This window comes from Dunckerocampus dactyliophorus, chromosome 17 (genome assembly GCF_027744805.1).
Source record: "Dunckerocampus dactyliophorus isolate RoL2022-P2 chromosome 17, RoL_Ddac_1.1, whole genome shotgun sequence".
NCBI classification, from domain to species: domain Eukaryota; kingdom Metazoa; phylum Chordata; class Actinopteri; order Syngnathiformes; family Syngnathidae; genus Dunckerocampus; species Dunckerocampus dactyliophorus.
In genome coordinates, this window is record NC_072835.1 from 7,447,047 (window position 1) to 7,465,262 (window position 18,216).

General features: G+C 41.5%; 1 protein-coding gene across 6 annotated transcripts in view; it reads right to left on the reverse strand.

Moving 5' to 3' along the window:
• Positions 1-18,216, reverse strand: part of nrg1 (neuregulin 1) — a 63,133-nt gene that overhangs the window by 13,270 nt on the left and 31,647 nt on the right. For 3 of the 6 annotated variants that reach the window (XM_054757193.1, XM_054757192.1, XM_054757197.1), the window contains exon 4: positions 15,645-15,703. The exons of 1 other annotated variant lie outside the window; for it this stretch is intronic. In XM_054757193.1, coding sequence (XP_054613168.1) covers positions 15,645-15,703 — 59 coding nt within the window. Of the gene's footprint in view, positions 1-15,644; positions 15,704-17,398; positions 17,467-18,216 lie in introns of all 6 variants that reach the window. 2 more of the 6 variants (XM_054757191.1, XM_054757196.1) reach the window with 1 other exon arrangement.

Below are 18,216 nucleotides of genomic sequence, written 5' to 3' on the forward strand. Positions count from 1 at the left end.
TTGCCCAGTCCTTCAGAAACGGATGCAGCTGTGCTAACTTTTTGAATGGGGCGTCAGCCTCTGCATACGTCGCTACAAAATCTTCAACAAACTCAAATGTCCGTGCATGTGCATAATAGTGACATGCGGACCGATACTGAAATGTGTGTACTTCCGATACCAGCTCTTTATGCTCTAAAATCGATTCTCAAATCAAAATATTGATATCGAATTTCGATACTTCAGTCATTTCAGGTAATGTTTGTCTGTTGAAACGATGACCGATCGTAAACAGAGCCATGTGTGAATTGTGAATAAAGTTTTAATTCTTGGAGTATTCTTAATAATTAATCATTTATTTTAATGGTTTTATTATTTTGCTGTACCATTTTATTTTTTTATTTTATATGATTTTGTTTTTTGCGTTGAATATTAGCTTGGCTATATTGTAAATCACCCCGCTACCTCAGTATACTTCAGGTTTAAAATTTGTAAAACTTCAATTAGTTATTAAATAATTTAAATTTGTTTATTTATATTAATAATTTATTTGGTTAATAAATTAGTAAAAAAATTTGCCCGACACATTAGGCGAATTTGCAGAATGTATCGGTACGGATTGGTATCGCTGACACCAGCCTGAATTTGACTCGGTATCGGATCGGAAATGAAATCGGTGGTATCACATACCTCTATGAACAAACGGGAAAACAAAAATGTGTAAAAAGACTCACTGCAGCTTGCGGCATGCCTCTCTAGCATGCTCCGCTAAACTAAGCTAACCCAGCCAGCTTCCATTCGGGCTCAGTGAAGAGTAAGAGATGAGTTTCCACGTTTTTTCATCAACTTTGTCGGTGTTTTGGCTGGCCGCTTCGACATGTTTAGTTCGGGAGGGGGCAGGTTAGTGTTTGGGAGGACATGTCCCCACAATTGAGCGGTCTGCCGGGGAGACTTTAGAACGACAGCATTTCATTCACATTATGTCAGTCCTTCTCAAATAGTGGGGCAGGCCCCCGTGGTGGGGGCGCGGTGAGCTATCGGGGGAGTGTGAGAGCCAGAGAGTGCTTTCAACATGGGTGCAGACCTGCCAACATGTGTGAATTTATTGTAGTAGTATTATTGAATACGCTTGAATACGCTTATACTTCACAACTCTCCATTATGTAGCATTTTCCTGGTTTCAGTTTCAAGTATCAGTCTGTACAGTACAGATAAATAAATAGATATTATCAGTGTTTCAATAGTATTTAAAATTGGGGGTGGGTGTGAAAATATTTCTGTCCCCTGGGAGACCATGATAAACAATTTCTGCAAGTTTAAGTTTTAAATATTTTTTATAGGGTCCCACGTACAGTATGTGTATTCCAATAGCAAAATGATTTCACAATATGGGTGAAAACATGTTTGCTCAATATTGTTTGACTCCAAAAGGCTCTAAATCCATCGCAACCAATCAGAGAGAAGAAGTTTTGATCAAAGAGCAGAGAGGCATGGCCTTTGACCTCTAATACCCACAATGCAAAGCACGGTTGTTCATCATGGATGAGAGAGGACAGCTTGCTGACATAAGCAACAAACCTTGGAAAAGGAATGCGGGGGGGGGGGGAGATAACTAAGCAAAGAAGCAACAAAACAACAACTGAGCCTGAAACAGTGCAGTGGCGCGTCGAGATAACGACTCATTTGTCTATGCTTTCGTATGAAGACAATGCACGTCACTTGCAAGGCTGTTCAGGAATTTCTATGTTCTGTGTTTCTATGATCATAGAATAAAGCCAAGTTACAACAAGTGTACCGTGATCCCTCGTTTATCGCGGCTAATCGGTTCAGACCGGACCGTGATAAGTGAGTTTCAGCGATTCCTTTTCATAGTTACACCTGTTAAACCTGTTTACCATCTTCTAAATACGTTTTTTTTTTAACATTATTAGAGCCCTCAAGACATGAAATAACTAGTAGATGAAAACATTGAGAGATTAATTAATTGTGATCTGTAATTAATTGATCTAATTAATCTCTTTTTTTAGCCTCACATAAAAATTGCTGGGAGAAGCCCTCACCTTGAGGTATTTTCATATAAATTCATTACAGTATTGTGGCAAATCAAAATATTGCTATATAACATAAAAGTGGCTTTATGAAGTCATTTATTATTTTTAACAGACTTGAGATGCAGTTCGAGCCATTTACATTCCTCTGTATTTGAGACGAGTCCCAAGTGCTGCCTGCAACCTTTAGTTTCAAACACCGTGGAAGAATACGGTTGTGTTCTTTTGTCAATCTCCGTATAATTCCAAAATAAACATAAAATAAAATGCCAGGTCCATATAAATAATACATGAACAAAACAGTAAGAACACTTTTCTGAGCAATACAAGTACTGAACACAGAACCCTGGGGTCCAGTGAGCTCTGGCTATAGCAACACAGTTGGGCGAAACCTCCCCCAATCAGAGTTGAGTTTTGGCTTGGCGTGGGTTACGGCTGCAACGGTAGCCCATGTTAGGGATTATTGTGCCTGCTGTGAGATCATTCAAACCTGCAATAAAAGCCTGTTGTACCGGCGATCAAGTCTGGTGCTTGTGTGTCTCACAGGAACATTGGTGAAACCTAGTGAATCTAATCAAACTACCACTACAAAGCTAAATCCCAATTCTTTGAATTTATTGAATTTATTTGAAGCTTTTTCAAAAAGGTAACGCAATCATTACTTTGCTTGGTAACTAATTACATTTATGAAAGAGTAATTCCGCTGCTAATCCAATTACTTTTTCAGGAAAGTTACTAACTATAACTTTTTTAACACTTTTTTGCCCAACACTGGAAAAGGACAACTGCCCAAACTGCCTTCACTCCTATTCTTGCAGGGGAGGTGAAGCCATTCCATGAAGAATTTTATCAATCCATCCATCCATCTTCGCTTAACCGAGATCAGGTCACGGGGGCCTCTCCCCAGCTGCTTCGTCCAGCTCCTCCCGGCAGATCCCAAGGTGTTCCCAGTCTCTCCAACGTGCCTTGAACACCTCCCCAGGGAGACGTCCGGGAGGCATGCCCAAGCCACCTTATCTGGCTCCTCTCAATGCAGGAGCAGCGGTTCTAACACGATAAAATATCATGAAACTCAATCATATTCTACCAACTGAGAATATGATACTTTGAACTAATATGACAAAGATAAAATTAGTTATTTTTTTTGTCTAGGATTCTGAGAGTTTGTTTGCACAGTCTTTCAATTGGTTGGAAGCTTCAAGGTCAACCAGGAGTGTGAAAGAATCATGTCACTGAGGTATTTTTGTGGCTTCAGTTATTAAATTATTCTTTTGCACTTTAAGGTTTAAGTGTAAACATCCAATTTTCAACCAGTTTTGCATAGATCTCCCATATACTCTTCCAGTATTTCAGTCGGCAGACCATAACTGGGTTGTTGGAGACCAGACCAGTATGTGTTTTCCCGGTCACCAGATATCAGCTCAAGGCACTGGAACGCACCTGTACAATATCCAGGCTCCAATCCACAACCAGAGGTCTGAGATCTTTACTGGGATTTTGCAGCTACTACAGGAGGTGCTTGCAGGGTTTTCCTGCAGGGTGGTCAATGCATGTGACAAAAGACAACTCCTGTCAAACATGTTGTTTGATGATTTGTGAACAGCTAAATGCCAAGAGTACTTTCAACTACGTTTTGTTGCAGAACTGTGTTTCTGCTTTTTTTGCTTTTAAGCTACGGTCACACTGAAGGTAAGTTCCGATGACAGCGTGAACAGTACAATTCCAGTGTTTTCAAATGCGACTCAGGCCTCGTTCGTATGAAGATATACATATCTGATATGTACGTGAGCTGCTGCAGTCTGAACAGTGGGGTCTCATACAGTATATCCGACCAATATGTCATCAAAAGGCGTGTTTTGCTGTGCTTACCGAGACTTGGATAAAAGGTACTCTCAAATCGGGTAAAAGGTATTCTTGTCACCTAAAATTTATTTTAAAAAAGTGTCAGTGAAGCAGCTCACGTCAATGTTCCACCACTCCTGGCTCTGACATCTACCCACACGCCCCTGGAGACAGACATCGCAGCAAGGTTTCCACAATATACACAAATAGCCAAAATAGTCTTGTCCTCCTTTGTCTTAATCTTAACCATTTGGTGAAGAAAATGTTGACTGCCGTTGCACAAAATCCTTTGAGGCAATGTTTACTGCTGCAGTCGGCACCAGTAAGGGCCGTAATTTGGGTGGAAGACTGCCCTGTGTCTTGATGGACAGCCAATTGGATCCTCCGGCTCAGCGCAGGTGTGATTTTTTTGGGTCTACCACTTGACTTTTTTTGTTCCATATGCTCAGGATCTTTCAAAATAAGTAGATTTACTGATTTACTGCTCCCAACCTCAAGCTGGCAGATGTAAATGTTGGACATACGGCAAACAAATGGGTGAAAAGCTGATGAAACTTAAGCTTATAAAACAATGAAGAACAGTCGCAGTGGGTCCGACCATTGCACCAAAGAAGCTGCATAGCCAACCTCGCATACCACAGCGACAAAGGAATCATTGCTCATTGCTTGAGGATATGTGACAAAATATTAGAGGCAGTAAATGAGTGGAATGAAAGTAAGTCACATCAAATGTCCAGTTTGTTACATGCCATAACAGTAGTCTACAGCACGCCATTTGTTTCATTCATTTCAATTAGGTGTGTCCTAGAATAGTCGACGATTCGATTTCGAGGAGTCTGATTCTACTTGCAATCTCGCCATCAAATCACAAAAGTTTTGTTAGCTCTGCTCTTAAAAAAATGGACTATTAGTCGATTATGTCAAGATCAAGATCAAGATCAAGATCAAGATCAAGATCAAGATCAAGAGAATTTTATTGTCATGTGCATGGTAAAACAGCAGTTATACCATGCAATGAAAATCTTATTCTGTTCATTCTCCCAAGAAAAGAAAGAAAACAAATGAAAGAATAAGAACATAAGAAACATAAACACATAAACATATATACCAATAAATTAAGCAACAACAACAGAAGAGACATTAATACAAGTAAATAATACAAATAAATAAATAAATAAATAAATAAAGTGCTATGAGTGTGTGCGTGCGGCGTGTGCGAGTGCTTCGTTGAGGAGCCTGATGGCCTGTGGGTAAAAGCTGTTTGCCAGCCTTGTGGTCCTGGACTTCAAACTCCTGTAGCGTCTGCCTGATGGTAGGAGTGTGAATAATGAGTGTTGTGGATGTGTGCTGTCCTTGATGAGGTTGTGTGTTCTGCGTAGGACTCTAGATTTATAAATGTCTTGCAGTGAGGGGAGGGCTGCCCCAACAATGTTCTGTGAGGTCTTGATCACCCGCTGGAGTGCCTTCCTATCACGTGTTGTACAGTTACCGTACCAAACAGTGATGGAGGCGGTAAGGACACTTTCCATAGTGCATCTGTAGAAGCAACTCAGGATTGTGGTGGACATGCCAAATTTCCTCAGTCTTCTCAGGAAGTACAGTCTCCTTTGGGACTTCTTCAGAATTTGTTGGGTGTTGTGAGACCAGGTGAGGTCCTCGCTGATGTGTGTGCCAAGGAACTTGAAGGTTTTCACCCTCTCCACCTCAGTCTCATCAATAAACAGGGGTCTATGCGGCTCCTTTTCCCTTGTTCTTGGGTCGATGATCATCTCTTTAGTCTTATCCGTATTGAGAAGGAGATTGTTATCACGACACCAAGCTATGAGGTCCGCCACCTCTCTTCTGTATGATGTTTCAACACCACCAGTGATCAGTCCGATGACTGTAGTGTCATCCGCAAATTTAATGATGCTGGTGTTGTTCTGGGAGGCCACGCAATCGTAGGTGAAGAGCGTGTAGAGGAGTGGACTCAGCACACACCCCTGTGGGGTCCCAGTGCTCACAATTCTTGAGCTGGATGTGCGGTTGTGGACTCTGACTGACTGGGGCCTGCCTGTGAGAAAGTTAAACACCCAGTTACAGAGGGAGGGAGACAGGCCAAGTGTGAGGAGCTTATTTGTGAGTTTGTGGGGGCAGACTGTATTAAAAGCAGAGCTATAGTCTATAAATAGCATTCTGACGTATGTGTCCTGGCCCTGTAGGTGAGAAAGGGCTGTGTGGATGGCAGTGTTGACTGCATCATCCGTGGACCGGTTCTGGCGATATGCAAACTGTAGAGGGTCCACAGTTGCCGCCGGGATGCTCTTTTTGATGTGGGTCATGACTATTCTTTCAAAGCACTTCATAACAATAGGAGTGAGTGCTATAGGGCGATAGTCATTCAAGCAGGTCACGTTGCTCTTCTTGGGTACGGGCACTATGGTGGTGGACTTAAAGCATGTCGGTACAGATGCTTGTGCAAGCGACAGGTTAAATATGTCAGCAAGCACATCAGCTAGCTCTGATGAGCAAACTCGAAGTGCACGTCCTGAGATGTTGTCTGGCCCTGCTGCTTTTCGTGGGTTTGTTTTGTTTAGAACCCTGCGCACATCAGCTGATGTCACCATGAGAGGTGAGTCCTGTGTGCTCCCCAAGTCCAGCCACCCTCTCTGCTCATCAGGAGTTTGGGTGTCAAAGCGGGCATAGAACTCATTCAGCTCATCTGGAAGTGTGGTTTGGCTGGACGTGGCTACGCTACTCTGCTGTCGATAGTCTGTGATGTGCTGGAGCCCCGCCCACATGCACCGAGGGTCTGAGGTGGAATAGTAGCCCTCCAGCTTCTGTCTGTACTGTCTTTTGGCCTCTCGTATGGACCTCCTCAGGTCATATCTGGCCTTTTTGTAGTCATCAGCGGTGCCCATGACAAATGCAGTCGAACGAGCACGTAGCTTAGCCCTTACATCACAGTTCATCCACTGTTTTTGGTTAGGGTATTTTCTGTAATACTTGGTGGTGGTAACAGTCTCTATGCATGTGCTAATGTAGCCAGTAACAGCAGAAGCATATTCATCCAAATCAACAGTACAATCTTCCCTCCCCGCTGCAGTTTTAAACACATCCCAGTTTGTGCAGCCAAAGCAGTCCTGAAGTACTTGATCAGTTTCTTCATTCCACACTTTAACTGCTGTACTTACAGGGGGAGCTTTTTTAAGAAGTTGTCTGTATGTTGGATAAAGGAATATCGAGATGTGATCAGCCTTTCCAAAGTGGGGTCTTGGAACAGCCTTCAAAGTACCTTTCATGTTGCTGTAGACTTGGTCCAGGATGTTATTTTCCCTTGTGGGAAAGCTCACATGCTGGTAATATTTGGGGAGGACAGTCCTGAGGTTACAGTGGTTGAAATCGCCAGATATAATAAATACAGCGTCTGGGTGTTTGGTCTCGTGTTTATCAATGATGTCATGCAGGAGGCCTAGTGCATTAGCAGTGTTAGCTCGTGGTGGGATGTAAACAGCAGTTAAATACACAGCGCTAAACTCACGAGGCAAATAAAAAGGTCTGCATTTCACCATCAGCAGCTCAATGTCCTGCGAGCAGTGCTTTTCCATCGTCTGTACGTCTGTGCACCACCGTTTGTTTACGTAAACACAGACGCCGCCACCTCTGTGTTTACCAGACGCTAAAGTCTGATCTCCCCGGTAAGCAGCAAATGATTCCAACTGGATCGCCGAGTCCGGTATATCCTCCGTCAGCCAGGTTTCTGTGAAGGTGAGGACACAGCATTCCCTGATCTCACGTTGAGCTGTAATCCTTGCTCGTAGTTCGTCCATCTTGTTTTCAAGAGAGCGGACGTTGGCTAGCAGCAGGCTTGGTAGCGGTGGCCTCGTCGCTCTAGCTTTTAGCCTAGCATGCAGGCCGGCTCGCTTGCCTCGTTTACGCCTCGGATGCTTTGCTCGCCGGGTATTAAGCTCACCAGGTCCGCAGGCTGCTGCGTTCTCCCGGCGCAGAAGAAAGGCAAAGTCTGAGAGGCTAAATGAAAGTTCATGGTGAACCCTGCCGATGTTCAAAAGTGTCTCTCTGTTGTAATGTACTGCGTGAGTGTGTAACGGATGCCAGCCTGTGAGGCTGCGCAAGTATACGTTGGTAAACCTCACTCCCTCTGGCTTGAGGTCGACAGTCCGGGCTTTTGGCCGTCTGGTCAGCACTCTCGTCTCCCATTGCAAAGGTCCTGTGTTCGAGCCCCGGTGCGGGCAGTGTGAAGCAGGGTGGGTTACATATGGACAAAATCTAATGAATCAGATTAGACTATGAAAATCCTTAGTGGAAGGCAACTCTAGTTACAATAGTACAATGGACTGATTCATCGCAAAGGTAGTGGGGGTCGATCGCATGTGTCACACACGTCACTCTGTAGATGTCACATGACATCAGTCAGCTGATGTTCCCATTTCATGCTTCAAAAGTAACAACAAAAAATGACTTTTAAAAAATGAACTGATAATGTGATGATGTGACGCTGATGGTAAAGAAAAGAAAGTGACTAAACCAAGCGAGCGAGTGGTAAAAATTGAATGAGCTTCCACCATGTGCTCCCCTGACTACCTGCACCTGTGTTTGTAAGGACAACTCTATACTGCCATCCATGGAGACCTGACTTAACCCACACAGACAAACAAATAAATAGATGTAGCTCCTATACACCAGATCTGTATTGTGATGACAGAATAATTACATCAGAACAAAAATGGTCACAAAACAATTTCATCTTCCGTCTTTTTTCTTTTGGGTCCAACAAGTGTGAGTCATGACCTTCATACCACTTCTCGAAGCAAGAAGCGCTTGAATACAGTTGGCTTCAAATGCTCTGTGTTTATCTTCCACTGCACTACACATCCGCTCTTGTCTGGGCACGTCTTTCTTACTCTTCCCACAATCCATGAACCACCAGGAGCTGTTTGATCCATGACAACAACAATGCACTCCTGATCACTATTTTAAGACCAGTTGAAAAATCGCAAGAATTTATATTTTGCACTGTTTATATTTTGCACTTAGTAGGTGCTAAGTAGAGCTTGAAAATGCCTAAATATGAAAAATATGAAAAGGGAGTGAGACGAAAGTTTAAGACCATAGCTAAAAAAAACAGACCCCCCGCCCCCAAATAGAAATAAATTAACCATTCTTGTTAATAACCTCAAAAATTGGTTTGGGCATGCTTGATGCCAGTGTTTCCAGGAGGCTCGTGGGAATGTTGCTCCAGGTGGTGAAGATGGCTTCACGGAGGGCATCCGCTGTCTGGAAGGCGCTAGAGTGGGTTTACTTTGGAGCAAAAGAATATGATTTGTAGTGAGATCTTCCAAGTCATTGACTTTGGTTAGAGGGCGGTCATTAAGAATAGACTCCACTTCACACAGGATAGTATGCAGACTTTCATCATTCAAAAATTGTTGTTGCGGAACAGAATAGCAGATCTTTCTGACCATCCTGATGAGTCGTTCCCACACATCGCCATGATGGGATGCGGCAGGGGTGTTCAACATCCAGTCAATGCCCTTCTGCAGGACAGCACCTTGATTCTGGCCTGTGGTCTTTGGCAGCTAAGGCTTCTTTTAACTCCCACTCTGCTCCAACAAAGTTTATGCCATTGTCATGGTCGCTAGAATCTGCGAAGTGATAACTGCATGTGTGGTTTCTCTTTTTGTTTGATGCAGAAATCCACTTTCTCTAGATCCATCGGCCATTCTCCGCCACTGCGCGAACATGGTGGATACAGGACCACCCTGCGATGTGTTTGTCCTACACATTTCTTGCATCTTTGGCAGCACGGTGATTGGTGACAAAAATCCAAGCATTCATAGCGATGTTGCTTTTTGATCCTTTGATGCCGGCTCTCGTGAAGCAGAATTGACCAAACATTGGATTGTTCACCCACCAATAGGAAACACAAGCTGAGTTTAGACTGTTGTGAGACAGGTTAGTTTTAACCTACTGATGTGCTGCTGCATTACTAATCCTGTGGGTCAATTGAAAGAATACCTTTTCTGGTATGTAGTCTCCTTCCCACTGCAGGTTGAAGTGAAAGTGTCACTCTGAGTACACCAACTCAACCCAAGCGCCACCTCCACCAACAAGTTGGCCAGCTCGGAGTGCAGCGGACTGGTTGTTTTGGAGCGCTTTGCCTCTGGAATAGATGACAGCATCTCTCCACTGTTGCTGGTCCACTTTACCAACTGAAATCCTGCCTGTACATATGTCAGCAAGCAACTGCAGTCCATCCTCTTCTGCGGGCAAGGATTTGAAACAATCTATGTAGAAGTCATAAACCGCGTCTGTTACCTCCACTTTGCAGTCATCTGTTGTAGTCCTTCCCAAAGCTTGCTGATGAAAAACTCAGTGATGAAACTGCTATCATTCTGTGTTCCACTGGACTCTGTGACATGTCTCCTTTCGGCCACCAGAGGAAGCGCAGAAAATTCACATGCTTCTCTGACACTCTTATAGCTTGGACATTCATCATAAAAGTAATGTTTTCCTGTCTGAACCTCGTTAAGACAACTAAGAGAGAATTTGTGAGGCCAAGACCTTGCATCCGTAATGTCATCCACTGTAAAGTGCATGTCCATGCAATAATGACCTTCCTGCATGCAAAGTGACTTCTCCATGGTCTCCATAAAGCTCAGATGCTCCCTTGACATCTCCTGTTTTAGCTCCATTCTTTTCTCACTGAAGTCCTGGTTATACTAAGAGACCAACAGCTCGTCCAGTCTGACGATGGATATGCTATTGGCATGTAAGGTCAATTTTCTAGCAATCATTGTTGGCCCTTAAAGGTCTGTTGATGACCCACCCAAACAGGGTCTTCATGGCGTAAGGTCAATAACCTTTTCTGGTGAATATTTCCCATGGATCTATGGGTTTTGGACTGTGGACTACTCGTTGGTGTTTCTTGAGATTTGCAGTCCTTAAATGATATTGTCGAGTCCAAAGACATCAAAATTGTGACTCGCATCTGACATAACATTACATTAACCCCGGGCCGCCAGAGGTTTGTTGGACTGGGAACCAGTCCATGGACTAAAAAAAGCTTGGGAACCACTGCTTTATTGTAGTTCTATGGAACATTTCAGTGTTTGGTCACAAATGTAACCTGAGTGTCTTTATCCATTCCTATTGAAGCTCCATGTTGGAGTTGGTCCTATGTTTGTGTTTGCACATTCACTGTCGGTTGCACATGTTGGAGTTGGTCCTATGTTTGTGTTTGCACATTCACTGTCGGTTGCACAATGTTGCAGGCGGCGCTGTTGAGCCTTGATCCAAAGCCAGGATTTTTCCTTTTGGCACAAAGTCATTTGAGTTTGGACTGAATTCCAGCTATTGCTCTTTAAGTCTTTAACTCTCATAAGAGGGTTCCATTTGAAGTGGACTCTCCTCCAACATCACTGCCTTCCACTTCAGAGAGTCGTGCAGCAGCAGCAGCTATCTGTGCATCAAGTCCAGCTGCTCCATCATTTTCCTCCTCATATCTCCTTTGCAGAGCAACAGCTTTCTCCATTAGCGCAGCTTTCTGAGCTTTTGCCTTTAAGCGTGCAGATGAAGTACTCGATGTGGCTGATCTAGAATAGCTTCTCCTGCTTGACCTTTTAGAGCCTGTCCACACGGGAACATTTTCCACTCGAAACGGTAAAGAATTTTACCAACAACTGATAATGTGATGATGTGATGCTGCTGGAAAACAAAAAGCGACTGAACAGAGCCAGTGAACGGTAAAAAAACGTCCACCTGGTGCTCCCCTGATTACCTGCACCTGTGCTTATAAAAACAACTCTATCCTGTGGAGACCTGACGTAACACATGACAGACAAACAAACAGATGTACTGTAGCTCCTATAGAGATGACATAGCGGATAACAAACAATGTCTGTCGTCTTCTTTTGCTTCCGTGTAACTGAAGCCAAAAGAAGAATGCACACATTACTACAGACTCACTGCGGTGAAGTGGTGAAGTGGACATCCAACTCCCAACATGAATTTATGACATGACTAAGTTCACAAATACAAATATGCACATGAAAATAATAAATACAGTAATACCTCATTTATTGAGGTAAAATGGCTCCAAACCCAACCGTGAATTTCCATCAAGTAGGGTTCCATAAATGTAATATTTTCATAGTTGTGGCATGGAAAACCTGTTTACGATTTTCAAAATAAAGGTTTTCTAACTACAGATTTATTAAATATGGGTTATTAGAGCCCTCTAGACATGAAATAACATAGTCACCTTTACACTCGTATCAAATATAGTAGACATAATAAGAGTAAGAAAGGCATTTAAAACATAAATAACACTCATGCTCGTGTGTGTTGCAATACATTTTTTAATTTAGGTTTTTTTTTAAGTTTTAGCGTGGAGTGGATTACGGCCACCGCATAATCAATAATCATTATGATGATGATTATGTTATTTATTATTGTGCCTGATGTGAGATCATTCAAAGCTGCAATAAAAGCCTGCTGTTCTGGCGATCAAGTCTGATGCTTGTGTGTCTCAACGCCTTATCAATGTCTTTGAATGCATCTTCTGATGTTATTTGCATTTTTGTTCATTTAGCCATTTCTATGCTTGAAAATTCTTCTCAGACAAAAAAATGTGTAAAATTTGCTTAAATATGCACATTTTGAGCTCATACTAGGCTGTATTCAACCATGAAACACCGTTATTTATTCATAAATATATTTCTGAAAAACCGTGATGGAGTGAAGCCATGACATTCGAAGTAGAGTCAGACTGTACATCATTTAATATGACCACACGTTGCGTTGTCAAACCTGTCCCAGCTGGCTCGGGGCAAGAGGTGGGGCACAATTAGGAATTTTTTACTCTTATTTTTGTAAATCTCAGGTCATTTTGTTTCAAAACTATCTTGTTTTGTATGTTACTCACTTTGTATAGCTTGCATTTTAGTAAAAAAAAAAGAAAAAAGAAAAGACCTAATAACGGCTGTTTATTTACATGGCATCAATGTAGAAGTAAACCACGCCCCCATGACAGCCTGATTTGAATACATTTCCCTGAAATTTGAGGTACGGTGGAAATGCAAACCATACAGTATACCACAAATATGTCTTATATTTTAGACATATATTTTATGTCTTATTCATTTTTTTGACAGCGCTGCAAACCCTTGGTGTTCTTTCAATGAGCTTCATGAGATAGTCTCCTGAAATGCTTTTCACTTCACAGGTGTGCCTTGTCAGGCTTACGTAGTGGAAATTTTTCGTGCCTTATTAATAGGGTTGGGACCATGCAGTTGTGTTGTGTGTGTCCAAACTTTTGGCCTTTACTGTACCTGAGATTTTAGTGGAAAAGGGGCTATTGTCTCACTATTTCATCATCAACATCACCTCTTCAGGTACAAAGCGGTATTATGAGAGGAGACATAAGTGCTCGTTGTTTGGATCCAAATTCAGTGCTTCTTTGCTGCATCAATTTATTAAGTGCTTTAGGAGGGCAGTCATAAATGACATTAAATGACAATGTCCCAGGGGTGGAAGTATGGAGGCCATAGATGAGCTCCCATGAGGGCAGTAACACCCTCCGTCTGTGGGGGGGTTGCTAAAACATCCATTATTTTAATGAAAAACTGTGTATTGAATTTTGTTTAAAAAGAAAACACGTGAATAACAATATTGGTGTTAAAGTGCAAAAGCGGGGGGCTGGGAGAAACCTTACTGAACAAACGATGTCTATTCTGTCTGCGTGACTGTTGTTGCAGTGGCGTGCAGTCGGGGGAGGCAGGTGAATGATGATAGCATTAAAAAAAAATGTATTTCTCTATTGAACTGTATTATAATGTATTTTCTGTATGATTCTGATAGTTTTTTTTACATGTTCTTAAGTAAAAATCACAGATTTTTTACAATCCCTGATCAAATTAAGGGCAGAAACCTAAGATGAGGCTGCCGCAAGCGTCTCTTGTTGACTTAGTGCGCAACCCCTGCCTACCGTTTGAGTGCACTCAGTAAGAGGCTGCCAGTTTGTGTTGGTGAGCATGCCACCAATAACATAATGTTGCAGAAACATTCATGATACACCATGACTTGTGTCATGTCTTTAATGTAAGGGTGACATCATTACTCTTGCTAATCCTACAATGCGGTCGTCCCTCACTGCATCACGGCTCGAACATCGTGCCCTCACTCTCTTTTTTCAAAAATTATTTAATTAATAAATGATCACTTTTTCGTGGTTGAATATGTTCTATTATTAGTACAAAAAAATGTATATTTAAGAAAATTATATGTATTCATGGCCTAAAATTAAGCATTTTCAAGCATAAACAAGGCAAAATGAACAAAACTACAAATATAAGGCATTCAAAAGACATGATATGAAGCTTAATACAGTTTCTGTGAGTTGTTGTGTGCGCCTCTAAGAAGCCTGGCCTGGGAAGTGGCGTGTGTGACGTCAGCTGGCTAAAGTTGACTGTCAAGGTTAGCAGTGTAGAGAGTGGCCCATAGTAGCTCCTGTGTGAACGTTCACTGCATGTGTTCTCTCCTTGGTAATAAGGTAATAAAGCAATAAAGCAAGCGCATTGTGAGTCTCTCCTCAACCAATCTTGTTCATGTCTAAGATGGCTTATTTTTGATTATTATGTCTACTATGTCTGGAGCCCATTAAGTGCTATAAACGAGGGACGACTGTACATAGAAATGTCATACGCAGAGGCGCTTGCAGTACTGCCTTCATCCTTAAAGGTGAGGGGGTGTGTGAGCTAGAAAGGCGCTTGTCACTGGCGTCCCTTCATAGAGAGGAAAAGACAGTGTAGTTTTGTTTCGTTTTGTACTTTACAACAGCAGCACTAGCTAGCAGCAGGTGAAATGCATTAAAGGTATTTCTATGCTCTGCTGAATGAATGAATTTGACCAAGATGGAGATTATACTGTATAGCCAAGCTCACCAGAAGGTGATCAGACTTTTACAACAAAGTACCAGAGCTGTTCCTGGGGAAGGATAGGGTGCATGTATAGAAATGAAAAGGCATGACCACTAATGTTTATCAGTTAAAAGAATAAATAAATGGAACTAAGAAGTATTTGAAAACAATGTGAATATTTCTGTTAACCATATTGAATTATTCTCTTGTTTTCCTTGTTATCCTCTTAATGAGCAATGTTAATGAACATTAAAAAATACCCCAAAGGAGTCAGAGCCTCACCAGCCATGAGCCTCACCGCACGTCACTGGTAAGATGGTGGCTTTTAATGTACCCACTTTACTGTCAACACTAAGAGAAATAAGTAGTTGTCTCATCTGTGTGTGTGTGTGGGTGTGTGTGTGTGTGTGTGTGTGTGTGTGTGCACGAACAATGTCACCTTGAATGTCATTGTGGGGGTCAATTTGTTTCGTGCTCATCCAGTATGTGCGTATGTGAGTGGATAGACAGTTTTTATCATGTGCGTATGTGAATATAAAATAGCATATGTCCGTCTGTAAAGAGACAGGCAAAATTTTACATGACACAATTTTGACTCCATGTATATTAAAGAATATTAAAAAAAAAAAAAACATTTTAGAAGTAAAAATATTATTTCAGTCATAATGAATACTGCATGCAGCTTTAAGACATCATAAATAAATAAGGAGATCTAAATAAGAAATTGAACATGCAAATAAATGATATGTGCGTATATTGCAGGTTTATGATGAAACATAATATGCAGGGTTCAGAGCACAGGTACTCCGAGTGAAGCATGCACCAATACAAAAGCAGATAGAAGTGGAAATGGACGTACTGTAAAAGCTGGCCATTACATAGTTTTGGCAGCGATCACCCGTAAATTCATTTGGACACCTGATTAGGAGAAAAGAGAAAAGAGAGAAGAAGCGAGAGGCAGTTAGTTTATAAAAGCAAGGAAGAACCCACAATAGTCATCACTGGTGTTGGAATGAAGGCCCACTAGACAAATATGTCTAAAATCCTTCAATTCAGAGAGTTTGGGAATACCTGAAAGGCAGCAGGCTGAAATGTGCATGTACACTACAACAGGCAGCCACTTAGGACTTATTGCAATATTATTGCAATATTTCCCCCACATACGGCCTGGATGTATAAAAAAATAACGCGTTGACGGCTGTAAGTTATTTATTTCATTCATTATATTTTTAGCATAATTAAGGCATGTGCATCATGGCACAGTGTAGCCTCCCCACAGAGTCTGCCGCTCTTTTAGAACTTCATTTTGACCTCAACACATCAACAGCAGCGCAATTCCAACAACTTATATGTATCAACTTATATGTATCTAAGCCTCCCCGTTCTCCAGCACACTGGTGCATTTACAGACTCTCATCAACATTTTTATTATGCGTGTACGTGTGGTCAGTAAGTGGATATTCTTATGTAAAACATATATATACATATATATATATATATATGTATATTGTAGCACTACTTACCAAATGTGCAAAATGCAAATTCTATAAATATATTCATGAAGCGATCATGCTGTTTAATGGTTGAAAACGGCCAATTATTAGTAAAAAATAATAATATTTAAGCAAATTGGACATATTTTTGGCCTCAATTAAATATTTCAGCATAAAAATGGCTAAATTAAGTAAAATACAAATATAAGAAGACGCTTTCAAAGGCGTTGTGATTATATGTAGTATTCTACACTGGTCACTAGGTTTCAGTAATGTTACTGTAATGTTCGGTGAGACACACAAGCACCAGACTTGATCGACGGAACAACAGGTTTGAATGATCTCAACAGGCACAATAATCCATAACACGGGCTACTGTTGCAGCCGTAACCCACGCCAAGCTAAAACTCAACTCTGAACCCCGGACGTCTTAATAATGTCTTATATGGCTTATGTTCTTTTATTATGTCTCCTATATAGGGTAACATGAGTGTAAAGATGACTATAGGTGTGTTAGTCATGTCTAGAGTGTTCTAATTTTGTTAAAACCCATATTTAGAAGGTCTTTAACAGGTTTTCTACGCTCTAACTACAAAAATATTCTTTTTTTTTTTAAAAAGGCCTACTTCACGGAAATTCACTTATCACAGTCAGGTCTGAAACCGATTAACCGTGATAAACAAGGGATTACTGTAGTTGCAAATGGTGATTAATCATGATTAATTAATTTGAAATGATGACTTACAAGTGACAATCTAGCATCAGACATGCAGAAGTGTTAGCCTACAGTTTGGTGTCAGAGGGGTGAAGCTGTATGAAAAATGAGTAGTAGTTTGTAGCAGTCGTCTCACGAGTAAACGCAGCTTTGATGGAGGGCGGCATGATGGCACATGATGAAATGGTAAGTACATGCAAGTTTCAGTGCATTATTCCTCTCATAGGAAACCAGATCACAGAACTAGGACGACAACAAGAAACATGATCTTCTTATCTCCAAATGCATCCATTACACCATCGTTCGAAAAGGAAAGATGGATTTCTTATTTCTTTGAGTAGATCAAATGTGATAGGGGTGAGACACCAGTAATGACATGTGGGACTGCATACAGGGGTCACATACGTTTCGGGTTTGAGACTTTCTTAAGCACAGCTTGTTCACATCGGTGCCCAGTGAATCCGGTCAAGCACCTGGTCGATGGGTAGAAAGGACAAGAGATAACAACACTGACATGTTACACACAGGACAAACAAGATGGACACACACCAACAATGGAAGTCAAATCTTACATAACTGGCTTTTCACAATTGCAGTGGAAAGCTAATTATTCACAACCTCGGAGGCAAAAAACGATTTCCACTTTTCTTTCTTCTTCACCTTGCATTCATGGATAGAGTTAATGCGGCACACTTTAGTAGCACGCCGTGTCTTGCACCTGGATGGGACAGTGGTTAGGCCACCCGCCTCACAGCTAGGAAGTTCTGGGTTTGAATCTCGCCTCGCACATCTCTGTGTGTGCTAGTGAGTATGCATTTACTGTCATAAACTATGGATTCTAATAAAAGAGTATGTGTCACTTCCACAACTTTGGTCAAGACAAGGTCAACTTTATTTATATAGCACATTTCCAACAGTTAACTGCCCAAAGTGCTGTACAGCAGCCAATAAAACACAAAACTACACAAACATACCCAATAATAAAATGTACAATTAAAAATACAGTGAAAACAATACACAAAAATAATGACATTAGTAAAACAGTAAAAAATAAATAAAAACAATGCCCAGGTTAACCTGTGTTAAAAGTAAGATTTCAATAAAGATTTAAAATGCTTCAGTGTTTGTACAGATCTAACGTTTGGCAGGGCGTTCCAAAGTCTGGGACCTGCGATAGAAAAGGCCCTATCCCCCCAAGATTTAAGATTAGATCCGGGAGCGGT